This window comes from Hemicordylus capensis, chromosome 4, assembly GCF_027244095.1.
Source record: "Hemicordylus capensis ecotype Gifberg chromosome 4, rHemCap1.1.pri, whole genome shotgun sequence".
Lineage (NCBI taxonomy): Eukaryota > Metazoa > Chordata > Lepidosauria > Squamata > Cordylidae > Hemicordylus > Hemicordylus capensis.
This window is the reverse complement of record NC_069660.1, coordinates 67779943-67807338: the sequence shown is the minus strand read 5'-3', so window position 1 is coordinate 67807338 and position 27396 is coordinate 67779943. Positions and strand designations below refer to the sequence as shown.

Sequence of the window (27396 nt, the reverse complement as noted above, 5' to 3'; positions counted from 1 at the left end):
GTTTTCCCCACAGGAGGCGGTGGAATCATGCCTGACTCGTGTCACCAAGCTGGAGCTTCAGCAGCAGCAGCAGCAAGTGGTGCAGCTGGAAGGGGTGGAAAATGCCAATGCCCGGGCCCTGTTGGGCAAATTCATCAATGTCATCTTGGCCTTGATGGCTGTGCTGCTGGTCTTTGTCTCCACCATTGCCAGTTTTATCACTCCTCTGATGAAGACTCGCATGCGTCTCCTGAGCACGACTCTGCTCATTCTTTTCCTCTTTCTCCTCTGGAAGCACTGGGACTCCCTCACCTATCTCCTGGAACACGTGCTGCTCCCTAGCTGATTTCCCTGCCAGCCAGATGCTGGGGCTTCTGGGGTGTGTTTCTTCTTGTGTAGGAAGGGCAGAAACGAGGAGACTTCCAGTTCCGTTTCTTTGTTCATTTGAAGTATGTAATCCTCACCTGCTTCCCCGACACAGTCATCTTTATTCATGTCCAACATCATCTCCGCCGTAGGGAGTGTAGTTGCATCAGAGTTTGTGAGAGATCGAGCAAGCCTCTCCTCTGAGATGCTTTTGCAAAGGTTTGTGGGGAGGCAAAGGAAGTCTGTAAAGAGCTCCTTCCGTGGCACCTTAGACTTTCTTTAAAGCAGGCAAAGCAGTGGGGATGGCAAAGCTTTGTATGAAGACCAGTATGGTCATCTTTAGAGAGCGTTTGTTTTGTTTTCTTTCTTCTTGAGAAAAACGATGAAAATTTCATTCCTGGGCACAGCGACAAAGATTCAACGCTGAAGAGGAACATTTTTTTTGAAAATTCCTGCCCCTTAGAAACATGCACAGAATTGAAGGAATAGAACGTACATATCACACCAGCTTATCCAAGCCACATGGATACTTACTTTCCATTCCTGTAGAACATCTGAGATGCCAGAAGTGTAGCTGGACATTGTCTTATCATGGATTTGTCATACTAACAGATTGTTTTACCAGTTCACTTATGCCCAATGGAGACAGGATCCAAGGAGAAAGCACCTGCCAATCTGGTGCAAGCTCAACACTTTGGTTGGCGTTGTTTTCTTTCTTCTTTTTGCTTTTATTTGATCTCTTCAGGGACTTACAAGAAATTCTGACATTGCATCTGCGAATCTTACAATCTTTGCAAGTGTGTGTGTGTGTGTGTGTGTGTGTGTGTGTGTGTTAATGTATTGATTTAACAGTTCTGTTTCCTTTTCTGAATCCAGCATTGGGTAAAAATTCAGCTGCCTTCACATCTCCCTCATCCCTAGAGAAAACACATCACGAAGAGGGTTCTTTGATGCTTTAATAGCACTGAATCCTCAGTCTGTGCAAATACGTGAGTCTCCAGTTGATTTTAGCAATGCTTCATCAATTGTACCAGCAGAGAATTTGCCAATTTCTTGCTCAAAGATGCAATCCTCCATCTCTGCATACTTGATTGATGTTGTTAAAAGAATGTTGTTGTGGCTGGACAAAGTTCATAGGATGTATGATCAAACCCTTCAGTGAAGATTTTCTCACAAAAGGGAAAGGAACTGGTCACCTCTCTCTCTTATCGGTCTTGCTGGGTTTCTCCAGTTTTCATTACATTACTCACACCATTTTATTTCATAGCACAGCTGTCAGGACATGAGACTTTTTTTTAAAGCTTCAAGTAAAATGATCTGCCTGAAGAATTCATACCTAGTAATATCTTAGTATTTGTAAAAATATAATTACTCCTGCTAGCAAAAGAAGGGCTTGATTGTAAGTTAGACTCAGGAGGTTATTCAAGGGATGCTGCAAGTGACTGGACTAGAATTATTTTATTTAATACGAAACTCAGGCTGGATCTACATGTGAAGTAGTAGAGTCCTGAGCTGGTATAATGGATGTACCACCTCATACTCAGGATGGCAGGTGGAATGTCACATTTTTAAATGATTGTTTATGTTTAAAAGCAAAAAAAGGCGGGGGGAGGCCTCCCTGCAAGTAGAAAACTAGTATACCCAGAAGAGGGTGGCAATAGAAGAATCTTTCTCCCTCATGTGCTAGTGTTTCTACTTGTAAGAAGGTTACTCCTTTACATAGGGTTTTCAAAAACCGTATCCCTCACCTGCGGTCTGAAGTGGTACAGTCCCTTCTCAGAACGTTTTGACTTTATTATGTTACTTGTGTAGATTTGGCCTTGCATATGCTGAGAATATGCTTGTGCAAGTTTTGCATTGGTGAGAACTCTGGGCAGATGCCAAATGGGTTATGAGGAAAGGAAAAGAAAGGAAAGGTGGATTTAGGCCAGGAAGTACTAGTGTCTTGTATGTTCTGTAGCTGTTGAAACCCGTAAGAAAATGCACTTTCTGACACTTTCCATCTCATGCAAATGTCTGGGGTGTGAGTTTGTGGAATCCAAAAGAATTGTCTAATTCTGCATAGGACAAGATACTTAATAGTTGTGCAGAAGGGAGAATTTTGGCAGCAGCACTTTCTATCCCCATAACGCTACAAAAGGAGAAACTTCACTTGCTTGACTTGTTCCCTTCAATGATTCAAAGCAGAGTAACCCTGTCCTGTGTTAAGAGACAGAGTGGTGACCTGCTTCTCCCTTCATCCTTGCCCTTTCTATAACTTATTTGCAAGTTTGCATTTTATTATGCAAAATAAACAATTTTTGATTTTAGTAGAGTTAATGAGAGGTAGAGTGACCAGTTTTCAAAATTCAGATACATGTCCTTGGCTGTGAGAGCCTGCATTTTGCTCACTCCTAGAAGTGGCGAGAAGTGATTTAAGGTTAAGGCTAAAACTACTGAACCTCAGGAGTAGATCTCCAATACCATGGTGGTATGTTGGCCTGAGATTAAGCCTCTAGAATGCACTGCATTTCCCCCCAGATGGCCTCTGTTGGCAAAATTCCGTCATATATAAATTCTGTGATCTACTCTGAACAAAGCCTGGCAATGTGAAGACCCTCAGCCTTCTTTTTTATCTATTTTATTTTATATATTTTCCTAAAGAGTAATAAAATCAGCCTCCTGTTCTGACTGGTTATGGATGGAGCTGGTTTTCTAGTGTAATGTGCATGGATAATTTATAATGTCAGGATGAGTGTTGGATGAGTTGGATAGGCCTCAGCTGCAATTGTACTACCAATATAAGGCCTTTTTCAGAGTGTGAATTAGTAAAACAGCTTTTAGCTACAAACCACAAAGAAAATGTAAAGGTGTGTGCAAGATTAGGGCTTTATCAGCACAGGCCTGCAATACTAGCTCTGATCCAGCTCCCTGGTTTCAAACAATGAATAGGAAGGGCAGTTTTGCTACAGTGGGGCAGACTTATAGAGCTGAAGGCCTAGAGATGCTTCTGTTGACAACTTCAAAAAAAAATAGGGCTAGGTGGGGGCTCCCATGCTGGATTTGCACAGCAGGAGAGGAGCATAGCAAGCAAGGATTCTTATTATCTTTCATCTTTTTGGTTTTACTTATAGGCTCTTTGTGCCCATAGATTATCTCTCCCCTGGCCCCACTTTACTTGTTTTTGATGTGATTGATTATTTTTGAATAGTATTCTCAAATATAGACTGGTGGAAGAAGGGCTGAGTCACTTTCCCAAGTTGGTGAGCACCAGAAGCAAGCAATTGCAATAGTCCTTTGTGGCCTTAGAATCATGATCTCATGATTTATTTACCAATCTAAATTCAGCTGACATAGTATCTTTCCCCATTCCCCTTCCCTACCTTCACTAGAGTAAGTGTGACACATGGCCACATACTGTGTTTCACTAGAAGCATACATCTAAATTTGTTTAGGACTGTCTGGTGCCATTGGTCATACCCATTGTATCCACATGTATGGAGGATTCATATATCCACCACTGACATTTGACACTTGATGGGTGCAGTCACTTGCTGCACTACCCTGGCAGAAGCGGTGCTTGATCTGCCCTGCATTCATGACTGGAAAATGGCAGTTGGCATCTTCACTTGATCACTGCAATCATATAAATTAAGCCCATGATAGCATGAAAGATGTTTCTTGTGAATTGGCTGCTAGTGGCTCCATATCCACTGTGTATAGAAAAACCACGAGGCTTGAATTATGGCAGGCTTGAATTTGCAAGCTTGTGGTCTTCTATCACAGTGGAAGCCCAAGCCCATTCCGTGGCATAACCTTTCCTGATTCTGTTTGACTGTATTTATTATGTATGCTTGAAACTTGTCCTCCTCCCCCACCCTTTGATATTACATTTATTTCCCACTGGGAAGCCCATACAAAGGAATCTCTGATTTCATTTCACTATATTTTTCCATTCACTTTTTCAAATAAAAAGAGTTTTAAAAGACTGGCAAAAGAAAAGTGATTCATTCTTACCTCCGGTGGTAGCCAGCATTTACAAAAGAGGAAGAAAACACACTGCAGTACACTTCTCTGAAAGCAACAGGTGAAAGATGGGAAGAACTTACACATTGCCACTCTCATGTGGAAGGGCAAGCCTGTGTGTATTCCAGGTGCCCGAGATCGTACTCTGTGGGCGCATGGGATCTATTATCTGGCATAGAAACTCAGCTTTATTTGGGGGAGAAAAGGCAAGCTTCTAGGTGTAGTGCATAGGCAGGGAACATCCAGAAGCCAAAAATGCTGAGTAGGACTTCCAGTGGTCAGGGGAATTAGAGTTTCCGTTCACTGGATAGCTTTTTGTCCCTCCCCAAGGTTAGCTGAAGCAGAATAAATAATGCATTTACTTAACTTGCATAATACATGAATGTTGACATATCACACATTGGTAGTGAATAAGAAATGCAACCCTGGCTGAGATTGCAGAAATCCCATGTGGTACAGTCATAAGTGCTGTCCCTGACCTGAAGCTCAAGATGGCCGCTGAGAGAGAAAGAGAAGTGAAGAATTGGGGGTATGAATGACATGAAAGAGCAGTGCTCAAATGGTGTGCAGAGCAGAGACGGAGGGGGAGGGAGGAGGCCCTTCATGAACTCCACAAGCCCCACCCCTTGACCCCCCCATCAGTTTGAGCCAAATAATGCCCCGCCGTACCCTACTAAAAGCCGTAGCTAAGCAAACCCTCACAAAACAAGGAAACAGGATTCCCCCTAGTCCCTCCGCTGTATTTTGAGCACTAAGAAAAGACTGCTGCATGGATGCAGAGGTTTTTTTGAAGTATGTTGCCATTGTCACAGAATGGGGCAGAGTGTGAAAAGGATTTGCATGCCATTGATCTGCCCAGTCCTTATAAAAAAAGACCAGCCCTGGGAATGGGGTCATCGTTCAATAATAGAGCATTTGTTTTGCATGCAGAAGGTCACAGGTTCAATCCCTGTTGAGCTGTTCCCAGTCAGTATAGCCAATACTGAACTAGATGGACCCATGGTGTGACACAGTATAAGGCAGTTTCCTGTGTTCTTGCGATTCAGTCTATCTTGATGTGCTGGACCACCAATAATCTTGTCATGGGCCCTATCCAGAAGAATCCTTTCACTGCAGCTTCTAAGGAATAATTTATGTGCAACTGGGTTTTCCCCCTTCATTTGTATAACTGGAAATTCCTCAATTCTGATTTTTAATTAATGACATGTTTCTCTGCAGACTGCCTTGTCCCACTGAAGAACATTCATATTGCTCTGCAGTTCAGCTAAATACAACGGCAAAGAAGATTGGTGGAACTAGGCAGCAAGGCTAGTCCTGTGCAAGGGTGTTTGGAATATTGGGGTCAGTGCTGGTGGTAAGCCGCAATGGGAGTGTGAACTATTTTTAAGCCACTGGAAAGTGATAGGGTCTCCTGATGCCCAGATTGGATTTCACCTCTCTGCACTTGACCCAGTGAGACACTAAATTAATGTGAAATAGAAGCCCAGGGAACAAAGTGATTCGGGCATGAATGATTCTAGGCAAATTATAGGCTTTGTAGCTGTGGGTGGTCAACACTACTGCCCTCTGGATGTCTTCAAAGTTGGCGGTAAGAATGTGGGTTAGTCTGCAGGGCATTTCGCATGAATATTATTGAAGCCCTATAGAAAGTGGAAGACAACCACTTAAAGTCAAATAAACATTCTGATCAATGTGGCATTTCCATTCAATTAATTTACAAACCTGATAGGTTCATAGGGTTGGAGGTATCTATGTAGGCCACCTGGTCCAACCCCCCTGCTTGGTGCAGGACATCCAGAGGTAAAGCATCCCCAACAGATGGTTGTTCATCCTCTACAAAGACTACTTATCAGTTGTAAGAATGGCTTGATGAGCCAGCCCAAAAGTGCTTAGAATGAGGGTGCCACCTGAACATCATAAAACATGGATAGAGTTTTTGTTAGTTTTTGGCCCATGTCCTTGCAGATATGGTAGGTCAGTGTCTAGGGTCTGGGTACCAGTCACCATGGAACGAAGCTAACACAGTACTCTTGTATGAGCCCAGCTGAGATGAATAGGAGCTGCACAAGAGCAAAACAAACCCAGAGGAGTGTTCCTAATATTGCCCTGCTTTGCTGTCTGGGGCAAAATGAGACGAATGGGCTTTGAGACACTGCGCTTGTTGCCACCTGCTGGGCGCCTCCATTTGTATTGTCTCAGTACTCCTATACACTCAACAAAGTGTGCTTCCAGATATGGGTAATCAATCAATTAATTAAAAAAAATTCTCTGAACTGTTAGCTGATTATGGATGGGTTAAAATCTTAAAAAGCAACAAGTTGGAACCATTTAAAATGCCAGCAGAAAAACCTAATCCTAAAAATCCCAAATCTTCCTTCAATATCACCTTAACACCTAATCACCAATAGATTACTCCACGAAGGTAAAATGGTCCAGCCATCCCTGGTCCTGTGGATCAGCCTCAACATTGGTATTCTTAATGACAACAATCGTGGAATTCCATCCAGGTGAGAGAATGTTACAGAAGGTTTAGTAAGCACAAGCAAATTGAGTTCCACAAGTGTGGCATGGCCACCAAAAGTGCCTAACTGTGGGCTGGTTCATACTACACAATCACCGCAACACAGCATGAGGGCACTGTTGGACTCATGACCCAGTCTGGTTGTGTGCAGGCATAGTTTGTGTGCATTGGTTATTCTATGTGCAGGCTGTTGGTCCAGGGGCCACCACCATGGCAGTGGCACTTTGGGAGGGCTGTTAGTGCCTGGATCAGTCCTGTGTGTGTTTATTTTACAGAGTCATTGCACAACTGGAGCCTTTCAGTTGATCTTAGAGAAGTGGGAAGAGAGAAGGTTTTTTCCTTTTAGAAGATATTTGTTAAATCTATATCCAGCCCTTCCTTCAAGGTGCTCAGAGCAGCACTTTAGCCTCACAGCCACCTGATTGAATTGTGGCTGATTCTGAGCTTTATACAGAAGCTTCTTGTGTTATGCCCAGGCCAAAATATGATAGAATGTCAGAGAACCCCTGGGGCCCTGCTGTAATTTAAACCACACCAGCAGACTGAGGGGTGCAGCATTCTGTCCTAGCTCCAGCTTTTCACCAGCCTTAAAGGGCAGCCTAGAATAGAGCACCGTGCGAAAGAATGAGTGACAATTGCCATGCTTGAATCAGAAGGAAATGTCTGCAGCTTTCAGTATCCCTTATCCTATAGAATTCATGGGATCCCTTCAGTTGAGGGAGATTCTGCAAGTAAGTGGCTGAAGCCAAAAGGGAAAATCAGGAAACTTGGCAGATGGATTCCAGGTGTGTGAGTCTTTTTCACAGCCACTTGATGAATCTTCATGTTGCTATGAAAGAGCTGCACTCAGAGAGGTCAAACCAAAATACTTCCATATTAAGAAAGGTGAAGTCTGAATTTGAAAATGTCCAGAGTGTGTGTGTGTGTGTGTGTGTGTGTGTGATTTTGATACACTCTGCAGAACACAGCACTGACTTATTTCTCTAGCTGATGACAGTTTCCAAAGCGAGGCAATCTGACTCATGGAAGGGTGTGGGAATGCTGATAAAAAAAGAATGAGAGATGGTAATAGATATGGGGAAATTGCAACTTCATGGTTTTGTTAAAGCACAACAATCTTTTCCATGAAATGGTATGGATCGCACAGGCAGCGGCGACACACAGACAGGAAGCAAGTTTGATTATCATTCAGTAAGGTGCTTATGCTGCTATTAGTTATGAGAAAGGAGAACTGCTGGTGATACCACTTCTCCCATAAAAGTGTTGTACTGGTCAGAAAGGTTTCTCCTGCCAACATTCACTCTCCTATACAACTTTTAAAAGAACAAGAACTCTGTCCCATCCTGAGCATAACCAGGATCTGAGCAAGGCTGAAGCTGTGACTCAATGCTTGACTACAAAAGATGTGCCTGCAAGAGCTGTAGAAGTGCCTGTGTTTGGAGCTGAAGGTGCCGCTTTCAGCAAGTTCCATTTAGCTCCTGAGTTTACGAAGCTAAAAATAACAGCACTGAGAAAGCAAACCCTCCATGTTTGGGGTTGCTTTCTGTTGCAGGGCATGAGCAAAGAGCAATCATTTCTGCACATGTGCTTGGAAGGAATATGACCTGTTCCCCAACATGTGGTCCAAACCCAGAACACATTTAACATTCCTCCTTTCCTCTGGGGGTTGTGGTTTTCTACTGAGTATCCGCTAACATGGTCTACAGGGAGTGCCAGGAAAACCTTGGGCTATGTCTTCAATGGTACATAGGAACATAGGAAGCTGCCGTATATTGAGTCAGACCATTGGTCTATCTAGCTCAGTATTGTCTACCCAGACTGGCAGCGGCTTCTTCAAGGTTGCGGTTGGTACACGCCAAACCTTTGTCCCTTCATGAACAGGGTATCTTTGTTCATCACGAATCACAAGATGATGAAGCAGGTGGGCAAGAGAGCAAAGAGCATCAATTATGAAGCCAAACAACACAGTAAGAAATGCATTCATTAATTTTAAATGTAATGAAACCCTATGAAGTCTAGTGACTACTAGGGATGTGCAAATCAATTCAACTCAAATCTGGGTGATTTGAGGGATTTGAATTCAAATAAAATCATCCCTTAAAAGGGCAACTAGATTCAAATTCGAATTTTGAAATTTGATTCAAATTTGACTCGTCCGTTTGGCACCTTTTAAAAACCATTCAGGCCCCCTGATTGGTTAAAAAGAGCACCAAAACGGGGTCAGATAGATTCATATTCAATTCTAATTCAAAATGAATTTGCAAATCCGAAACTAATTTTTGAAATTCAATTCATGCACATTCCTAGTAGCTACAGCAATTCTATTTTATTTATACATCTTTGACTGGTATAATTCTACTTGGCTCCACTGGAGTTACCCTGCAGTGGATTGCATTCCCTAAAAAGACCATACCTTAAGGCAACAATCTGAACAGGCCTTGGCATGATCCCTCGTGTGTGTTTTGAGTGCCCCATCTATACATACAAATCAGCTTGGTTTTCAGAGGGCTTACCTCAGGTTTTATTTATTTATTCATTCCTGTCAATACTTTTGTTGTGTTTGCAAACAAGTAGGAAATTATCATGAATTGTTTGCTCTCCCTGAAAGCTCTCCTTACAAAGATCAGGGTAGAAAGGAGCGATTGTGTTGGCAACAATGTCTTATTTTATGCCACTCAATGTGTGTAAGTTAATAAGATCAATAAACCTTCAAACTTTGAATTCACTGGAGCAAATTCCCTTTGCTTTTTTGTTGGAAACACATAGGTGAAGTGTATCATGCCTGATTTACATCTTGCCCCTGGATACAAGATCAGTGCAGACACCGAGGAGCATTGCGTTCTAATGGTCTCTTTTTTACTAGGGATAGTCACTATTTTCTAGTCCCGGTCCCTATTTTTCCCATAGGGGTACTTTTTAAAAATGTACTTGGTAGTAGACCCAACTCAAGGCCCCCAGCACTTGAGATGGTGTGGCAGGCCACACCTCCAACCTTGTGCCATGCAGAGCATGCTGTGCGCTAATCTCTCCCTGCCCCCCTTCCCAAGAGCCGTCACTCCTCCTCTGCCTACACTTCCTATGCCTTGCCTTTTGAAAGGCAGCAGGGGGACTACCACCAGTGGCAGTGGATAGGGTAGGAGCAGCCCAGCCATTGCTAGTAAGCCAGCTGGTGAAGATGCGCGCAGAGCACTGCTGTTTCTTCCAACCCACTGCATGAGGTGGCCACCTTACCACAGCTTCTCTCTCTATCTATACTGCCCACTCAAAATATCTTTAGGTGGTTTACAAATGATGACTGGATCAGCCTTGGTTCTTGATGTGAGTTGTTAAAGCCATTCTTCAGATATTAGCCTCCTTATGCCAGATCTATAAACGTTACATCTCTGAATTAATCTTGTCTCAAATGCACATACATCTCAATGCATGGGCATAAACATTTAAGGCATCACATTGCTCATTGCCAGCCATTTCACAAAGCAAAGCTCATACTGAACTGTTGATAACAGAAGCCCCATTCACACACTAGGTTCAACTGTTGGGAGAGTCACTAGCTCTCAGTCTAACCTCCCTTTCAGGCTTGCTGTGAAGAAAGAATAGCAGTAAGGGGAACTGTGTACACTGCCCTGACCTCCTTGGAGTAGGGATAGGATTAAAATGTAATGAATGCTCCCTTGAATGCATCCTTTAAAGGTGCAAGGGGCATCTCAGAGGCTGGTTTTGGCAACCCATTTGAACCTAAGCCTATTCATAGTCCTATTTACACATTATGTTCAATGCATGTACAATCTGTGTACAATGTACATATTTACAGATCAGTATGCACGTACAGTTATTCACACATGTTCCATGTATGTACAATAGTATACTTCCTATTTGTACCATGTGTTTGAGGGAATGTACCGAGGTTTACTAAGCATTTACAAGTATACAGATATCTGTACACATATATGGCATAATGTATGAAAAGGACTCGTATCTTTATTACTTTTAGTACTGCAGACTTAGGCAGTAGCTCAAGAGAATCTGATGACAAAAATCTGAGCCCTATGATGGATTCATGCCATTGACGTACTGTGCAATGTAACATGCAAGTTTCAGTGTAATGTTTGCAGAGTTGTGCAAGAGTGCTGTTGTGCTAAATGCAAGAATTGCACAAATGCAGTTGTGCAATTGGCAGCCATTCTTTCCAGTGGCCATCAACTGTGCAACTGTTTGTGTAATTCTTGTATTTAGTGCCACAGTGCTCTTGCACAATTGAGCAAATATGTTGCAACACACACATCATTGCACAGTTCGTCAAATATAAACCTTCCACATACTTTGGAAGAAACTAACCTTGACTGTGCATTAGCAACATTAACTTGTGAGACCCAGAAACAATCCAGATCCGGCATCGTTTCCATCATGCATAGAGCTTCTGATGCCTGAGAAAATAGCAAGTGATGGAATTATTCTCAAGTTACAACGTTGGAGAGCCAGGAGCTGTTGATGATATATCATAATTTTCCTCTGACAGTGTTGGGTGAAGCGATCCCTTCTTACAACCTGTTTACTCAGTAGGACTCACTCGTGTATGCACAGTCATAGCCTGAGACTCTAATACTATGCAACTTACCTGGTAGTAAGTCCCATTTAATAGAGTGGGACTCTATTATTTCTCTGTTCTGAGAACACACACATAAGATTGTACTGAATCTGTGAGCCAGTGAGCCCTATCAGTAAGAAAGGGCTCTGATCTGCAGGGGAGACAGCCTTTAAATGCTTACCTCCCCGGCAGACGATAAAACTCCTTCCTATGTGAATGGATTGCTGGCTGCTGCCTGCAGCATGGAGGGTCAGGGCTGGGATGTGTCTTCCAAGTCCCTGGAATGCCTATAATGCACCATGCAAGAGTGTGGTGCATTATAGGGATCATCTTGGCATGGGCTGGCAGGCTACTCGCATGGAGGTGCTGCATACTGCCATGCAGCACCAACACACAACCACTAAGCTCAGCTTAAGGGTGCCTCATACCCCAACAGGCTAAACAGCAGGATCTCTAAGTGGGTTTGCCGCCATGCCAGCAGCGGGAGCCGCACAGCTCCTGGTGGTTCACATGTGATGGCAAAACCAGGATGGGCTTCTTTAGCCCGACTTTGCCTGTACGTGTGAATAGCCCCAGTGTGTTGCTATCCACATTGGTAGCACACATTTGCCCCTTTGCTTCTACCATATCAAATGCAAGCAATCTACTGCCTATTTATTATTTATTTAACACATTTGTATACTGCCCAAAACGCAAGTCTCTGGACGGTTTACAACAAAACAATAAAAACAAAAAGTAAAGAGGTTAAAACATTACAACAATTTAAAACTTAAAACAACCTTAAAACTATTAAAAACCATCCAATTATTCAAACAGTGTGTAATTAAAAGCCTCGGTGAACAAATGTGTCTTGACTACCTTTTTAAAAGTTGTAAGAGATGGGAAGACTATCTTATTTCAGCAGGGAGCGTGTTCCAAAACCTCAGGGCAGCAGCAGAGAAGCCCCATCCCTGAGTAGCCACCAGACAAGCCTGTGGCAACTGCAGCCAAACCTCTCCTGATGATCTCAATGGGTGTTGTGTGGTTCATAGTGAAGAAGACATTCTCTTAAATACCCAGGGCCCAAGCTGTTTAGGGCTTTATAGGTTATAACCAAGACCTTGTATTTTGCCCGGAAACCTATCAGCAACCAGTGTAGATCTTTTAAGATAGGAGTGATATTTTAATTTCAGGCTTCCCAAATACTTTTAAAATGAGAGTTACTGAATTCCACAACCTCCTCCTCAGCAAGGCTAGAAAGCAACTAAGAGGAATAAGCTGAATAGAGACAAGTTTAGGGCATGTCAGTTTCTAATTCCTTGTTTATACCCCATGATGTAACCTTCCAATGGCAGGCAATGCAATTTCATAAAGTTCTGAAAAGTCTTTATACTAGTGATCGGACTGAGAACCTGGTTTCTCTTTTTGTGCACTTTGTTTAATTCTTTATTTGAAAACAAAATTCACCTTTCTTTAGGAAAAAATTGGGGGTTAATAACTAGCAATTAACAACCTTATTACATTAGGATAACATAATTGAAGGGGAGGGGTTATTCTATCTGCCTTCCCCACCCCACCAGTGGTGGCACCAGGGGAAAAAAAAACTTAGGGAGGCACAGAAGGGGCAAAGTGAATTTACGTGTGGGTGAGCTGTGTCCCACATATTAATTTTATGAAAAAGAAATGGAGAGAGCTACTTTTTCTTGGGGGGCGCTTGCCTGCCCATGCCACCCTCTGGATCTGCCCTTGTGCCTCATCTGGATTGGGAGAGAGCTTGAACTGCGGCTGTGGCTTCTTTAGACCTTCCTTTTTGACTTCTTGTCTGCTGCTTTGCTCTCCTTAGCAGCTGTAGCACCTTGCACCTGGGCCAACCTTGCTTGATAGGATGGGTGAGAGCAGGTGGTGGCCTCTCAGCTCCAGGCAGTCTTGGAGGAGACAGATTATCTAGATCCATTTCAAACTGGCTTTCAAGTGAGGTATGGATGACTTCCACTTAAGTATTGACAGTGGGAATGTGACTCTGCTGGTCCTATAGGATCTCTTGGCATCTTTCAATATCATGGTATCCTTATGGGTCACCTGAGGGAAATAGGATTGAGTGGCACTATTTTACAGTGATTCTGTTCCTACCTCTCGGGCAGATTTCAGGTGATGTCGCTTGGAGATTGTTGCTCTGCAAAGTGAGTTATTGAGTACCTCAAGATTCCACACTGTCTCCAGTGCTTTTTAACATCTACATGAAAATGCTGGGAGAACTCATCAGGAGGTTTGGTGCAGAGTGTTATCAAAATGCCAATGACACCTGAATCTATTTCTCCATATCAGCTTCATCAGGAAATGGCATAAGTTCCCTAAATGCCTCCTTGGAGTTGGTAATAGGCTGGACGAGGGATAACAAGCTGAAGTTCAATCCAAATAAGATGAAAGTACTGATTGTGAGAGGTTGGGACTGAGGAGATGGTTTAAATGTGCCTGTTCTGGATGGGGTGACACTCCCCCAGAAAGTGCAGTTACATAGTTTGGGAGTACTCCTGGAGCTGAAACTCTCTCTGGTTTCTCATGTCGAGGCAGCGTCCAGGAGTACTTTTTATCAGCCTCGGCTGATATGTCAGCAACGTGTGTTTCTTGAAGTAGACAACCTTAACCTCCAGGTTTGACTACTGTGATATGCTTTATGTGGAGCTGCCTCTGTACATAATCCAGAAACTAAAATTGGTGCAGAATGCAGCAGCCAGACTGGTTTCTGGGACAATCCAAAGAGACCATATAATGCCGAATTTTAAAGAACTGCACTGGTTACCGATATGTTTCCTTCCAAGCAAAATACAATGTGCTGGTTATTATCTATAAAGCTCTCAGTGGTTTGGGCCCAGGGTATTTAAGAGACCACCTCCTCTGTCATGAACCTGCCACCTATTAAGAAGATCATCTGGGGAGGTCTGGTTATGGTTGCCACTGGCTCATTTCATTCAGAAATAAGAGCCTCCCCATCTCTGACAGCTTTTAAAAGGTCTTTAAAGACGCATTTGTTCACCCAGGCTTTTAACTGATACTGTTTTGATTGTTTTTAATGTTGTTTTAGAGCATAGTTTTTTTAAAAATTTAATTGTTGTATTTAAATTTCTTGTTTTTGTTTTTAACTAATGTTCTAATGTTTTTATCTGTTGTGAACCGCCCAGAGACATAAGTTTTGGGTGGTATACAAATATGTAAATAAATAAATAAATAATTTGGTGGTGGTGCGGTACTAGGCCTTTTCTATGGCTGCCCCAGGCTTTGGAATGCATTCCTTGTTAAAATACAAGCTTCTCCATCTCTGGCTGACTTTCAAAAGATCCTTAAGATGCACCCGTTTTCTCAGGCTTTTAGTTAAAATATTTTAAAACTGTTTTAATTGTTGCTTTTATTCTGTAAAACTGTTTTTATTGTTTTTATTCTGTTCTATAGTTGCTGTATTTTAAAACTATATACTCCACCTAGGGATACCATATACATACATATATCAGGTGGTCTATAAACATGATGTCTTATAAACATGATGTCTATAAACATATCTCTCTCTACCTACAAAGATTAGAATCGTTCGAATGATTTTTCCCATGACATTCTATGGATATGACAGTTGGGACTTCGAAGAAGCAAGGTAGGTAGGTAGATTTTATCTATCTATCTATCTATCTATCTATCTATCTATCTATCTATCTATCTATCTAACATATTTTTATACCACCCAAAACTTATGTCTTTGGGTAGAAAAGGGTAGAAAAAGCATTGACACTTTTGAACTTTGGTGCTGGAGAAGACTTTTGAGGATACCATGGACAGCCAGGAAAACAAACAAATGGATCATAGAACAAATCAATCCAGAATTTTCACTCGAGGCACAAATGACCAGGCTCAAATTATCATACTTTGGACACATTATGCAAAGATCCAGTTCCTTTGAGAAGTAATTCTGGGAAAAGTTGAAGGAAAGAGAAGAAGAGGATGACGGGCAGCAAGGTAGATGGAAACTATGGTGCGACCACACTTGGAGTACTGCGTACAACTCTGGTCATCACATCTTAAAAAGGACATTGTTGAACGAGAGAAGGTACAGAAGAGGGCAATCAAGATGATCAGGGGCCTAGAGCACCTTTCTTATGAAGCAAGACTACAACACCTGGGGCTTTTTAGTTTAAAAAAAAGACGACTGAGGGGAGACATGATAGAGGTCTATAAAATCATGCATGGTGTGGAGAAAGTGGAGAGAGAGAGATTCTTTTCCCTCTCACACAACACTAGAACCAGGGGTCACTCCATGAAATTGATTGCCAGGAGGTCTAGGACCAACAAACAGAAGTACTTTTTCACACAACGTGTGATCCACTTGTGGAACTCTCTGCCACAGGACGTGGTGACAGCCAACAACCTGGATGGCTTTAAGAGGGGTTTGGATGACTTCATGGAGGAGAGGTCTATCAATGGCTACTAGTCGGAGGGCTGTGGACCACCTCCAGCATCAAGGGCAGGATGCCTCTGAGTACCAGTTGCAGGGGAGAAATGGCAGGTGAGAGGGCACGCCCTCAACTCCTGTCTGTGGCTTCCAGCGGCATCTAGTGGGCCACTGTGCGAAACAGGATGCTGGACTAGATGGGCCTTGGACCTGATCCAGCAGGGCTGTTCTTATGTTCTTATGATTACGACAGTAATAAATGTGTCACCGAGAGACCTTAAAGGCTGAGTTGAAGACCGATCATCCTGGAGAGAATCTATCTATGTGGTTGCTAAGAGTTGACACCAACTTGATGGCACTTAATCAAGCATCAATCAATGAACATGATAGATAGGCAGATTAAATTAGATGAAATGAATTACAGACATTATTAACATTGCAATGTCCTCATCCAAACTACAGCAGCCATAACAGGAGCAACCAGCCATCACCAGAAGCTATCTGGAAAAGCAAGATCTTCATCATGTGATAACAAGGGAGCAGTGTTGGGACCAGGTGGACTTTCTTGAGGAGGGTATTGCCCCCCCAATGAGGCCATGATCTAAAAAGCCATGAATCTTCTACCCACCTGCCCTATCTCAGATGGCAGAGCAGTCTTTTAATGAGGCAAGGCAAAGTGGTCACCTCAGGCAGTGGATTATCCGGGTGCCAGTAGGGCAGCAAAATGCCCTTCACCACTAGCATCAGAGTAGCTCTTCAGGATCAATCTGACCCTGGCAAGCTTTGCAAAGTATGCACGGCCCTATTATGATAAACTGAGGCTCTAAACTGTGTTAAACTTGAAAGGCCCATAGCATTACAAAATAGGTCAGAAACCCCACCCTGGTGTGTCATAGGAACATAGGCAGCAGACCATTGGTCCATCTAGCTCAGTATTGTCTACCCAGACTGGCAGCGGCTTCTCTGGTTGCAGGCAGGAGTCTCTCTCAGCCCTATCTGGAGATGCCAGGGAAGGAACTTGGAACCTTCTGCATGAAAGCATGCGGATGATCTTCCCAGAACGGCCCCATCCCCTGAGGGGAATGTCTTACATTGCTCACGCACATAGTCTCCCATTCAAATGCAACCAGGGTGGACCCTGCTTAGCAAAGGGGACAATTCATACTTGCTACCACAAGACCAGTTCTCCCCCACCGGTTGCCACACTACCCACAGTTACAATAGAGTTTGTTTAAAGAGCTGAACGCTGCCTGTAACTGATGGTGGGCATTGATCTAAACCAGCTCCTGGTCTGATAAAACTCTGATATAATTTACAGTTATTTGTAGATGGTTTTATCAACTCAATATGATAAATAAGTCTGTAGTCTTATAAGTATCAGCAGAACTATGTCTCTTTTAGCGTCTTTCCCCCCCTTTCGCCTTTGTTTTTCAACCAGTTACATCAAACTTTAATCATTTGTTGGCATCCAGAGGCCCCACCTAAGCTACAGCTTACTTCGCCTGTGCCTGAAGCCATCACGGAAGGTGTGCCTTTCTTCACACTCCTTGAAGATCTCGCAAGAAGCATATGGACAGAGAGGGAGGCTGTTGGCAACCTTCCCTCCTTCCTGCCCCTGTGCCACTTTCAATAAGAGTCCATTTTTAAAGTGGGCTGACCCTACCAGGGGTGTGGGGGAAGGCAGCATTTGGCCCCTCTCTTCAGGTGCTGCAGCACCTTGGGTCACCAGGCAGTGCCTCTGCTGAGCTGAGTATATAAGAAGCTACATATGGGAAATCACTGCCTTTAAGATAATCTGGCAGCTAAAGGTGGAAAAAAGAGGAGAGCCTCTTCAGAGGATCTTAGACAGAAAGCAGGCTTATATGAAGGTGAATGCATAGCCTTTTTTTTTTTTTTGGTTGCACTTTTTAATAGGCACTTTTTTGTACACAAGTTCAAATAACTATAAGTGCATGGATACCTGAATTTCAGTGATCAGGTGTACTTCTGCAGTTCATTTGTCAGTCCTCAAGTATGATGGACTAGAGTTGGCTCTGGTTCTGCATGATTTTTCTTTTTTCTTTTAAAGCTGACCAGTATAGTTACAAGCCAGCACAGGTTGTGCTGTTGATGGTAAGAATCCAGAGTAAGCTTTGTGTGCGCAAAATGCTTCATTTGTGCAGGGAGAGGAGTGGTCTTTGCCACCACCCCTTTGCAGCACCCTGTGCCCACCAAAAATATGGCCCTGAGGGTTGTGCTGGGCACAGGGGCCTGTAGAGGGAAGTGGGGGATTGACAAATATTGAACACACACATCTTCCTTTGGATGCTACCCAATATATCCAGTTGGCACCAATCCAAGGAAAGCAAGGGTGCCATGGGAGAAAAATCACCTGCATATTCAGGGACACTTCTGTGACTTCTATTTATGAACTAAGACATCGAATGGCCACACGGAGAGTGTGAGAAAGGCAGAAAGACCAGCCGGGCCTCCATGTTGGATTGAAGCAATGAAAGAAGACCCCACTGATTCTGTCAAACCCGTTCCCTTGGTGGGAGAATGAGTGGGCTCTTCTGTGAGCTTAACTCTAGTGTCACAGTGTTTGCCGCAATCTGCTCCACTCCACTTATTATGCAAGATTAGTTGGTGTTTCCTGCCACCAGGGAGCCAGATAACCCTGATCTTGCAGCAGAATCTCAGTTGAATGTGAAGTTTCAACAATGCAGTGATGCTGGATTTGATGGACTTGACACAGTCCTCCTCATGCAAGAACAATATCATCATGGCCAGCTCCACATTTCAGAGGGCCCTTGTTCAATTACAGACACACACACACATACACACACCACTGCCACCCAGGGCTGCTGCTTCTTGGCTTCTTCTAGGCTCCAAGGAAGTTGTTCTGCTATCACCACCCTAAGGCTATGGGCACATAGCTGGTCTCGGGGACAGCAATGGGACCTTCTGAGGCCCCTGTGGCTTCAGCAACTGTTCATCAACACAGACCCCTAACACTGGTCCTAGATACCACAGTCATGCGACACAACCTCCCAATAGGGAAGGAAAATGAGAGGACTTAGCACACCAAAGAGAACCCTTTAAAACTGCTGCTATCTCTGACAGGGTGCATGTTTAATTTGGTTCATGGATGGGCTGTGTCACAGTACAGGTCACTTGATACCACTGAGATGCAATGCCCAAGCATCCTTTCTCTGGGATTAGTCCAAGCTTGTAATATGGGTCTCCTTCTTTCTCCCACAAAAGACCTTGACTCACCATTTTGAAAAATGGGAGGATTAGTTGGTGTCCTTTAGCTTCTTGTGTAAGGTAAGGGAGTCAAACTAGAAGTGATGTTATGATCTGGAAGCTGCTGGACCCACCCAGGTATCTCTCGGGGGGGGGGGGAGGGCTAATCTAAGTCCTACTTTCAGACATTCAGAAACCTACAGAGTATATTTCAATTTTCTCCACTAGAGGCCGCCATGTTTCCAGTTTTCAATACAGCCACAACTTAAAAGAGGGGCTCCAATGTTACAGAGCAAAAATACTAAGTAGCCCTGTTGGTCCATTAAAAAATAAAATAAAAAAATCCCAAAGTCGCAGTCTGGTAATAATAACAGTAAGACTTGTCTTTATTAGGGCTAACCAAAATGACAGAACATTGTGAACAGCCAGCGTTTGTATTCTGCAGAATTCATCATCAGGCTTAAAGTAAGCGGGGGAGGGGGGATCAAAGGGGAAAGGGGGAAAGAATCTGCCCATGTGCAAGAGTAGAAGTTATGTAGACTTAATTTGATCAGGCTCACTAGGTGCCAGATACTGATTTCAAGATGCAACCAGGGAGGTTATTGGGACAAAGAAACAATAAAGGCTGACCTGCCACTTTTAGAAAATATAATATCTAGCCGTTAGTTGGTTATGCCTGCAGCATTCATCAAGGCAGACAGACCTTTCATAATGCAGAGTACTCAAATAAAGAGAAATGTAAAATAAAACTTTGGTGATGGTGCACCAGACACACCTTTCTCTTTCCTTCTGCTCTCTGCTTTATAAGGTTCTTGTGTAGACAGCCAGTCTAGACACCCAGTTAGAAATCATTATTATGCTGAGAGAAATTACAGACAACTCACAGCTCACTGCGAATAACTGTAGCAACTTTGCTTTGAAAGAGCATTTAGAAGCTTTCATCCAAGAAGGGCTACCAAATGTTTTACACAGAGCAACCAATACTCAGTGACTCACTAAAGTGAATTACAGACCTGCAGCTCCCTCTGGTGGAATTTTTAGCGCATGACTCAACACAAATTGCATCTGGATGATCATTGGTCCTTGCCACTTGTCTAGAAGGTTAAAAGGGATGTCAAGCCAGTCAGTTGTATGAGTTGTATTTGATTAATCCATGAATCAATCAATTTAATTTACATATTAGAAAAACATAATAGTTTTAAAGAAAAAAAAGCACAGATAACGCACACATCTTGCAGCAGGCATCACTCTAAAGAGTCATTCCTCTTTATCTCTCACACAGAAGGAAGGAGGAATTCCTCTTCTAAGGAGCAGGCACTCTTAGCTCTCCAGCTGTTGTTGAACTACAATTTCCATCATGCTGAGCCACAATTTATTGCAGCTGGGGATGATGGGATTTGTAGTTCAGTAACAGCTGGAGAGCCAAGGCTGCCTACTCCTGTCTAAGATGCTGCTTGCCTTTTGCTTCTTTAAACAGTTTTAAAGGTATTTTAATGCTTGTTTTTTTAAAAAATCTGCTAGTTGATAAACTGGGGTGACCTTTGATCAGAATGTTTAAATGATTAATCAAACCAATAGCTCATCTTTCTCAGAGGCCATAGCAAGAAAATGCTTCCAAAATGGCCCTGTCTTCTATCAGACTCTCAGCCAATGTCCAACCCCAGAATCGATGGATGTCCTGAGGGTGTCACAACTGAACTGGCCCTTCAGTTTCTGGGCCTGCTTCTTGTGTGCTCAGCTTTCCACATCTAGTTTTATGGGTCCCTCCAACCCCCTTATTTCCCTTTTTTTGAACCAAAGCCGGTATAACTTTTTGTTACAAGCAGAGGGATAAGAATGCAACCGGCTGATCATGGCTGGACACAGACAATTGGTTTTTTTTAATTGTACACAGTCTTCTTTATATATATTTCTCTAAGGCATACCCATCGCTAATCCCATGCGTGGCAGCTCTCATGTGAGTTAGTGTGCAGCTGCTGAGGGACGGGTGGCCAGGCCAGCCAGTCATGGAGGAGAAGCAGTGGCCAGGCCAGCCGGCTGCAAAGGAAAAGGGGCAGTCGGGTCGGTTGCCAGCCAGGGAGGAGAAGCAGCAGCCCTGCCGGCCAGCTCGCCAGAGAGGAGAAGCTGCAGCCTGGCTGGCTGGCTGCGGAGGACAAGAAGTGGCCCGGCCAGCCGCCGAGGGAGAACGAACTGTGTGTGGGGGGGGGAAGAACGAATGAACTGGGGGGGGAATTGGGGTTGGGGGTGAGAATGAAATGGGGCTGGAGGGGAGGAGAATGAAATGAAGGTGGGGGAGGAGTGACAGGAGAGAACTAGGGGTTCAGATGCTCTGTATAGGATATGGACATAGACAAATGTTTTAAAACATTTCAGAGTCCATCTGTAGGAATCTATACAACGAGAATTGAAAGTCGTATTCATAAAGCAGATTGACAGAGGCTTTGCTTGCTATGGTGCACACTTTCTTGTTGTTGCCTCTGGTCAAATAGCTTTTGCAAGTTTTGAAACAATAAAAACACCTCTGAATCCTGTTTGCCAGAGGTGAAATTGGAATGAGTGGACACACTGTGAGATGGGGGGCCAACCTGAGGCTTTCCAACTGTTGTTGGACTACAACTCCCATCAACTTCTGCTGTAGAATTACAACTCCCATCTTCCCCACTCTGCAGATGATGGGAGTTGTAGTCCAACAACAGCTGGACAGCCTCAAGTTGGCCTCCCCTGCAAAAAGCATTTAAACCCGGCTGCACAACTTCGCCCCTCCCATCCCGCAGATACTCTTTGTCACGGACCCTGACGCCCATTAAGATCATCTGGAGAGGTCCGGTTATGGCTGCTGCCAACTCGTCTGGTAGCGACTTGGGATTGGGCCTTCTCTGTGGCTGCCCCGGGGCTTTGGAATGAGCTCCCTGCTGAAATAAGAGCATCTTCTTCACTGTTTGCTTTTAGATGGACTCCGAAGATGTATCTGTTTTCCCAGGCTTTTAACTGAAATATAAATTTTAATTTTTTTTTATTTATTGAGATCTTATCTGTTTTATGAATTTTAACTGTTCTGTATTGCTTTATATTATGTTTTAATTTGTACACTGCCTGGAGATTTCTATATCAGGCAGTACAGAAATACAATCAATCAATCAATGTTGGACTACAACTCCCATCATCCCTGACCATTGGCCACTGTGGCTGAGGATAATGGGAACTGCAGTCCCCAAACAGCTGAAGGGCTGAAGTGGGGGAGCCCTGATTTAAGCAGCTCTGCTTTGCAGTACTGACCCTTCACAGGCCTTTTTATTCCCTCCTCCACCCCCTGCCAGCTCGTTCCACTTCCTGGTCCTTGCTTGCCAGCAGTGCGTATTTCCCAGAAAGACTTTGGCTTGCTGCTTCCTGCCCCCACCCGCACCCTGGCTCAGCATTCCTCAGGGAGGGGGAGTCGAGTTATCATTCTGGTTTATGTAATGAGGCAGGTTGGCAAATCAAACATGTTCTCTGCAACTGTGCGTTTGCTCACTGCACAGCAGAGCAATGACTTCAACAACACTGATCACTGAGTAACCGGGTCTGCCCTGTTGCAGAGTTGCCTCCAGGGACCATTAGAAAGAGGAGTGGTGAGCTGGTAGCTGCTTGCCCCACTTCAGGAGCCAGAGATAGGAACTGGAGTGCACCGTAACACGGGGGGGGCACCTTGAGGCTCCCCCGCGGTTGCTGAGCTACAACTCCCATCATCCCCCGTTGCAAACCAAGCGATGGGAGCTGTAGTCCAACAGCAGCAGAGGGAGAGGCTCCGGGTGGCCGCCTCTGGTCCAGCACATCACTGGCTGCTTTAGTCAAGGGCGGCCCAGGTTACCAATTTGAATGTTCTGAAACGAGGCACACTTCTGTGGTGGAGATCAGGAATACAGGCTGCTGCATGTGGAGATATGCAAGAATACAGCCCCAAAGCTGAAAACGTTGTTGTGAAGAATCCTTGGAGTCAGTCAGAGCAGGGTTTCTTAACTTTGGGCCCCCAGATGTTGATGGACTACAACTCCCATCATCCCCAGCCACAATGGACATGGCTGGGGGTGATGGGAGTTGTAGTCCATCAACATCTGGGGGCCCAAGGATAAGAAACCCCGAGTCAGAGAACTACTAGCCTAACATGTGCAACATGATTGAACTATATTGCTGCTCAGTGAGCAGTTGGCTAGATACAGCTGGTGTGCTTTTCTTTGTATTTCCACAAAAGGCTAGGGACTACACACACACACACACACCCGCTGAATATTCAGGAAGGGTCTTCCCCCCCCCCGCCGCCGCCCCCAGTGCTCCTGACTCAGTCAGATGGGCTGCAGCTATGGTCCTTCTGTCTTTAAAATAAGAGATGCCTGACAAATTCAGGCTTAGCCAAGAGGGGGCACCCTTCACCCTAGCTCTCCACCAATAAGCAGAATTCATTCTACACAGCCTGTCATGTAGCCATTGCACAGATGTGATGAGACTTGCTAGAGAGGCAGAAGACGACGAAAAAGCCAGGCACGCAGGAAACAGAGACCAGAAAGGAAGGACTGGAATGTGTTTTACTCCCTAAATGCCATGTTCTGTACAAGGCCCATAAGTGCTAACACTTAGGATTTTTATTTCATTTTATATTTTTCATGTTAAGAGTATTCAAAGCATTTTACATACATTATATCACTGCTGGTAGTGTTTCAGGATTTAGCATAACTGGGCTCTGATTGCAGCCCGATCGTATCTATGCATGTTTACTCAGAAGAAAGTCCTACTGTTCAAGGGTCCTCTTTCCAAGTAAGTGTGTGCATAGGATTGCAATGCAAAAGACTTGCTGTGCCTGGCCAGTTTATTTCACATTAATGTGCATTTGTTGTGTGCAGTTTTCACACATTTAGGCATTTGTTAATGATGTGGATGCTTTCATATCTGCCATTTTAACTGTAAACTTCCTTGATGATTTTCTAGGTCTCAGTGTGGTGTGTGTGTGTGTGTGTGTCAGTGTGGGTAAAGCAAGTGTACAAATACAGATAAATATGGTATTTTCCGAGCACTTAAAGTGCAATGTTTTATATATCTAGGGGAAATTGCTGCTTGGCTTCTGGGGCCCAGACTCATTACGGATCAACCACAGAATCTGTTTCTAATGCCTGTGTCTGTGTGCATGCCTGGACTGAAGCATGTAAAGCATGAAAACAGTGACTCTAAACATGTTTAGAGTTCAGCTCATATCCAGTGACTCTGGGGAGGACTTCTAGAACAGGCGATATCATACTAATTTATAAAGCAGGCTTGTGCCTCGGAAACGATACATTGCTTACAGTAAAACACAATAATGATCAATGTTGGGTCACATATTAGTCCAGGACACTTGAGTTTTTGGCTTGTGTTGAGTTCTTAACTTTTTGCCAGTGCTAGAAAGATCTTTATAAAAGAGCTGGAGTGCTCCTGGTTTCTGCAACTGACGTTTAAACGCAAAGAAAGGGTCGAGGGGCGAGGAGGGGGGTGATGATGCAATGCCATTACTTGGACAAATGGGCCCCAACAGAAGGTGCAAAGTCTTTGGCTGACATGGGCACCTGCCTGCTAGCCCCTCCTCCCAGGCCATCTCCCATATGGGCACTGAACAGATGGCCTATGAGAGAGGTTCTCTGGCTGTGCACACAGTGGGGAGCAGAGGGGAGTCTGCTCCACCCTTGAAAGGCTGATGTGCTTGCTCATTGTTTCACTCCACTCGCCCTGAGAACAATTCCTTCTGCTCCGTGTCTTGGGCCTTCTTAATGACTTGCATTCCCAGTGGCTGGAGCTGGCTCAGCGGGACACCCGGCTCATAACGGCCCCCTTTGTCTTTGCGGCACGAGAAGGGAGGCTTTTACGTCACCCTGGGTGGAATTCCTTAATGCCATTCAGGCCTGTGTCGTTAATTGCACCTTATGTAATAGCTGCAGCTGGGTGCCCATTGCTCTATTGAAAGAGGGATAAGTCGGAGTGACAGGGGCCAGGCTTTTCTGCAAGAAACAAGGGCTGCTGGGAGGCAGCAAAGTCTTCCTCGCACTACACGGAATGGGAAGGAGGGGCAAAGATGCACTGGAAAGCCCCCAGTCTCCCAGCCCCTTCAGTGATGCTGGTGCTTCACACCCCTCCTCTTTTCCATGGGCATTTGGCCTCCAGGCTCCATGGTGGCTGGAAACGCAACAACAGGGTAGATTCCTTGTTCCCGTGGGCAGCAGCAGCAGCAGCTGGCTCAGCATTCAAATCTGTGAGGAGGGGTCGGCCAGGGCGGCCTGTGCTCCTCTCCTGCTGTGGGGAGGCTTGCCCGTGTGCTAAGACCGGAGTTGACACAGTGGTTCCCAGGGGCCTTTCCCCCCTCTGTTTGGTAGAGACAGGAGCATTCAAGAGCCACTCAATGGGATCAAGCCAGACAGACACATTCCAGGGTCGGAGCACAATGGACGGAACCCTGGGCAGACAGAAGAGTAGCCAGAAGGCCAGGGATGTGTGGAGAGCGTGAATGGGAAATATGGAGGGAATTGGCCCCAAGAGCAGCTCACAGCCATTTGTGAAATTTTTACTCTCCATTTGTGTTTCATTCACCCACCCACCCAACTTCAGTGAAGGCTGTTCTCTCCTGAAAATGTTTGCTGCTGTCATATTTTTTTTTAAGTGGGAAGGGTGGCATTGGCAATGTATTTAAATAGATTTTTTTTCCTGCCTTCCATGCCTATGAAACCCTTAGGGCAGCTTACAATTGAGGTATGAAGCAATAAAACTGTTCCAGCAGTTAAAACAACTTAATAAACACTTGATCACCAGCAGCAATAATAAAAGCCAAAACAGCTGCTAGATCAACACACTTCATCAAAATTAGTATTGTATCTGTAACAAATGCACACCTAAAAAATTAAATTAAGTTAAAGTCTTGGCCTACAGAATCCCACAGTCTGGACCACTGTTCCTTCTAACAGGGATTGCCAGATGCTGTTGACTACAACTCCCAGAATCCCCAGCTGCAATGGCTTTTGCTTGGGGATTATGGGAGTTGAGGGCCACAACATCCAGGAATCCCTGTTAGAGGGACCACTGGTCTGGACCTGATGAGGCAGCCTTATCCTGCCTCCCCATCCTTCAAACCTCACAGGACAGAACGATGAAGAGCAGGGCCTCTTTCAACAAGTGCAGTTTGTGGGTAATGTGAGTAGTTGTGATACACTCCATTTCTAGCTCCAAACTAGAGATGTACTATCTAATATTTCCTGGTTTTGATTTTCAAGAAGATCTAGCATTTTCAATATGCTAGCTTACATACGATGCAGCACCCAATCAAGTGGGGCGCGTGTTCGTTCCGTAATTCTCCAAACCACGTGCACACTGCTAACAAGCTTGTAGAGGATCCATTATTACTAACGATCGTGTCATTGTGGTAGTGATGAACCTCCCATTATTTCCAATGGGAGGCTCATTGCTACAGCAATGGCACAATTGTTAGTAGAAAGCAAAGCTCTGCAAGCTTGTTAGTGGATGCAGTTTGAAGAGGCATGGAAAGAGCACACATCCTCTGATTGGATTGGCAGGGCACTGTGCTGTATACAAGCCACTAATTTCCTCCCAAAGAAAATCCTACCAATAGCCACCTTTTCCAGGTCCTGTTTACTGCCATTGTTTCCCCTTTTTGCTGCTTCTTCCATCCCATTTCCCCCACACCGCTATTTTCCTATATTAGTCAGATGTGGTTAGACCATCTATCAGGGAAGATACAGTAAACAGGATGATGTCAAAACACCATGTAGCCAGTCAGAATTGACCACATGATGACATCATTAAAGGCGGGAGGGCAAGTTTAATGCAATAAGTGAACATTTTTACAAAGAATGCTGAAAAATCCCTGAAAAGAAGAGGGTTTTTTTTGGAGCTGCTGATAATGTTCACAAAAAACTCATGAGTAGTTTCAGCTAAATTAGATTTCAAACACACTATATAGTGTGTATATACAGTGGCAGATTTTGCCACTGAGATTTTGAATATGTTCTTTGGTGGATATGTGGATATCTACTTTGGTGGATATGTAGATATCCACTTTGGTGGATATGTTCTTTGGCCTATTGCTGCATGCTTATCAACAATAATTGTCTTGTATGAAGACGGTTAACATTACATCAATAGAACTGGGTTTCATTTACCTAAATTACAATAACCAGATACTGATATACTCAAAACAAATGTAGTATATGCTCCTTGTGATTGTACCTAGAAGGCTCAGGTTTTTTATTTAGTATGATCTGTACTCAGGCTTTGGCACCACCACCCCTTTTG

At 44.1% G+C, this 27396-nt stretch overlaps 1 protein-coding gene across 8 annotated transcripts in view; it reads left to right on the top strand.

Moving 5' to 3' along the window:
* Positions 1 to 9596, top strand: part of TMCC2 (transmembrane and coiled-coil domain family 2) — a 145752-nt gene extending 136156 nt beyond the window's left edge. For all 8 annotated transcript variants that reach the window (XM_053246986.1, XM_053246987.1, XM_053246985.1 and 5 more), the window contains one exon: positions 14 to 9596. In XM_053246986.1, the coding sequence (XP_053102961.1) occupies positions 14 to 325 (312 nt within the window). In that variant the 3' untranslated portion in view covers positions 326 to 9596. The remainder of the gene's footprint in view (positions 1 to 13) is intronic.
* The last annotated feature ends 17800 nt before the right edge of the window (positions 9597 to 27396 follow it).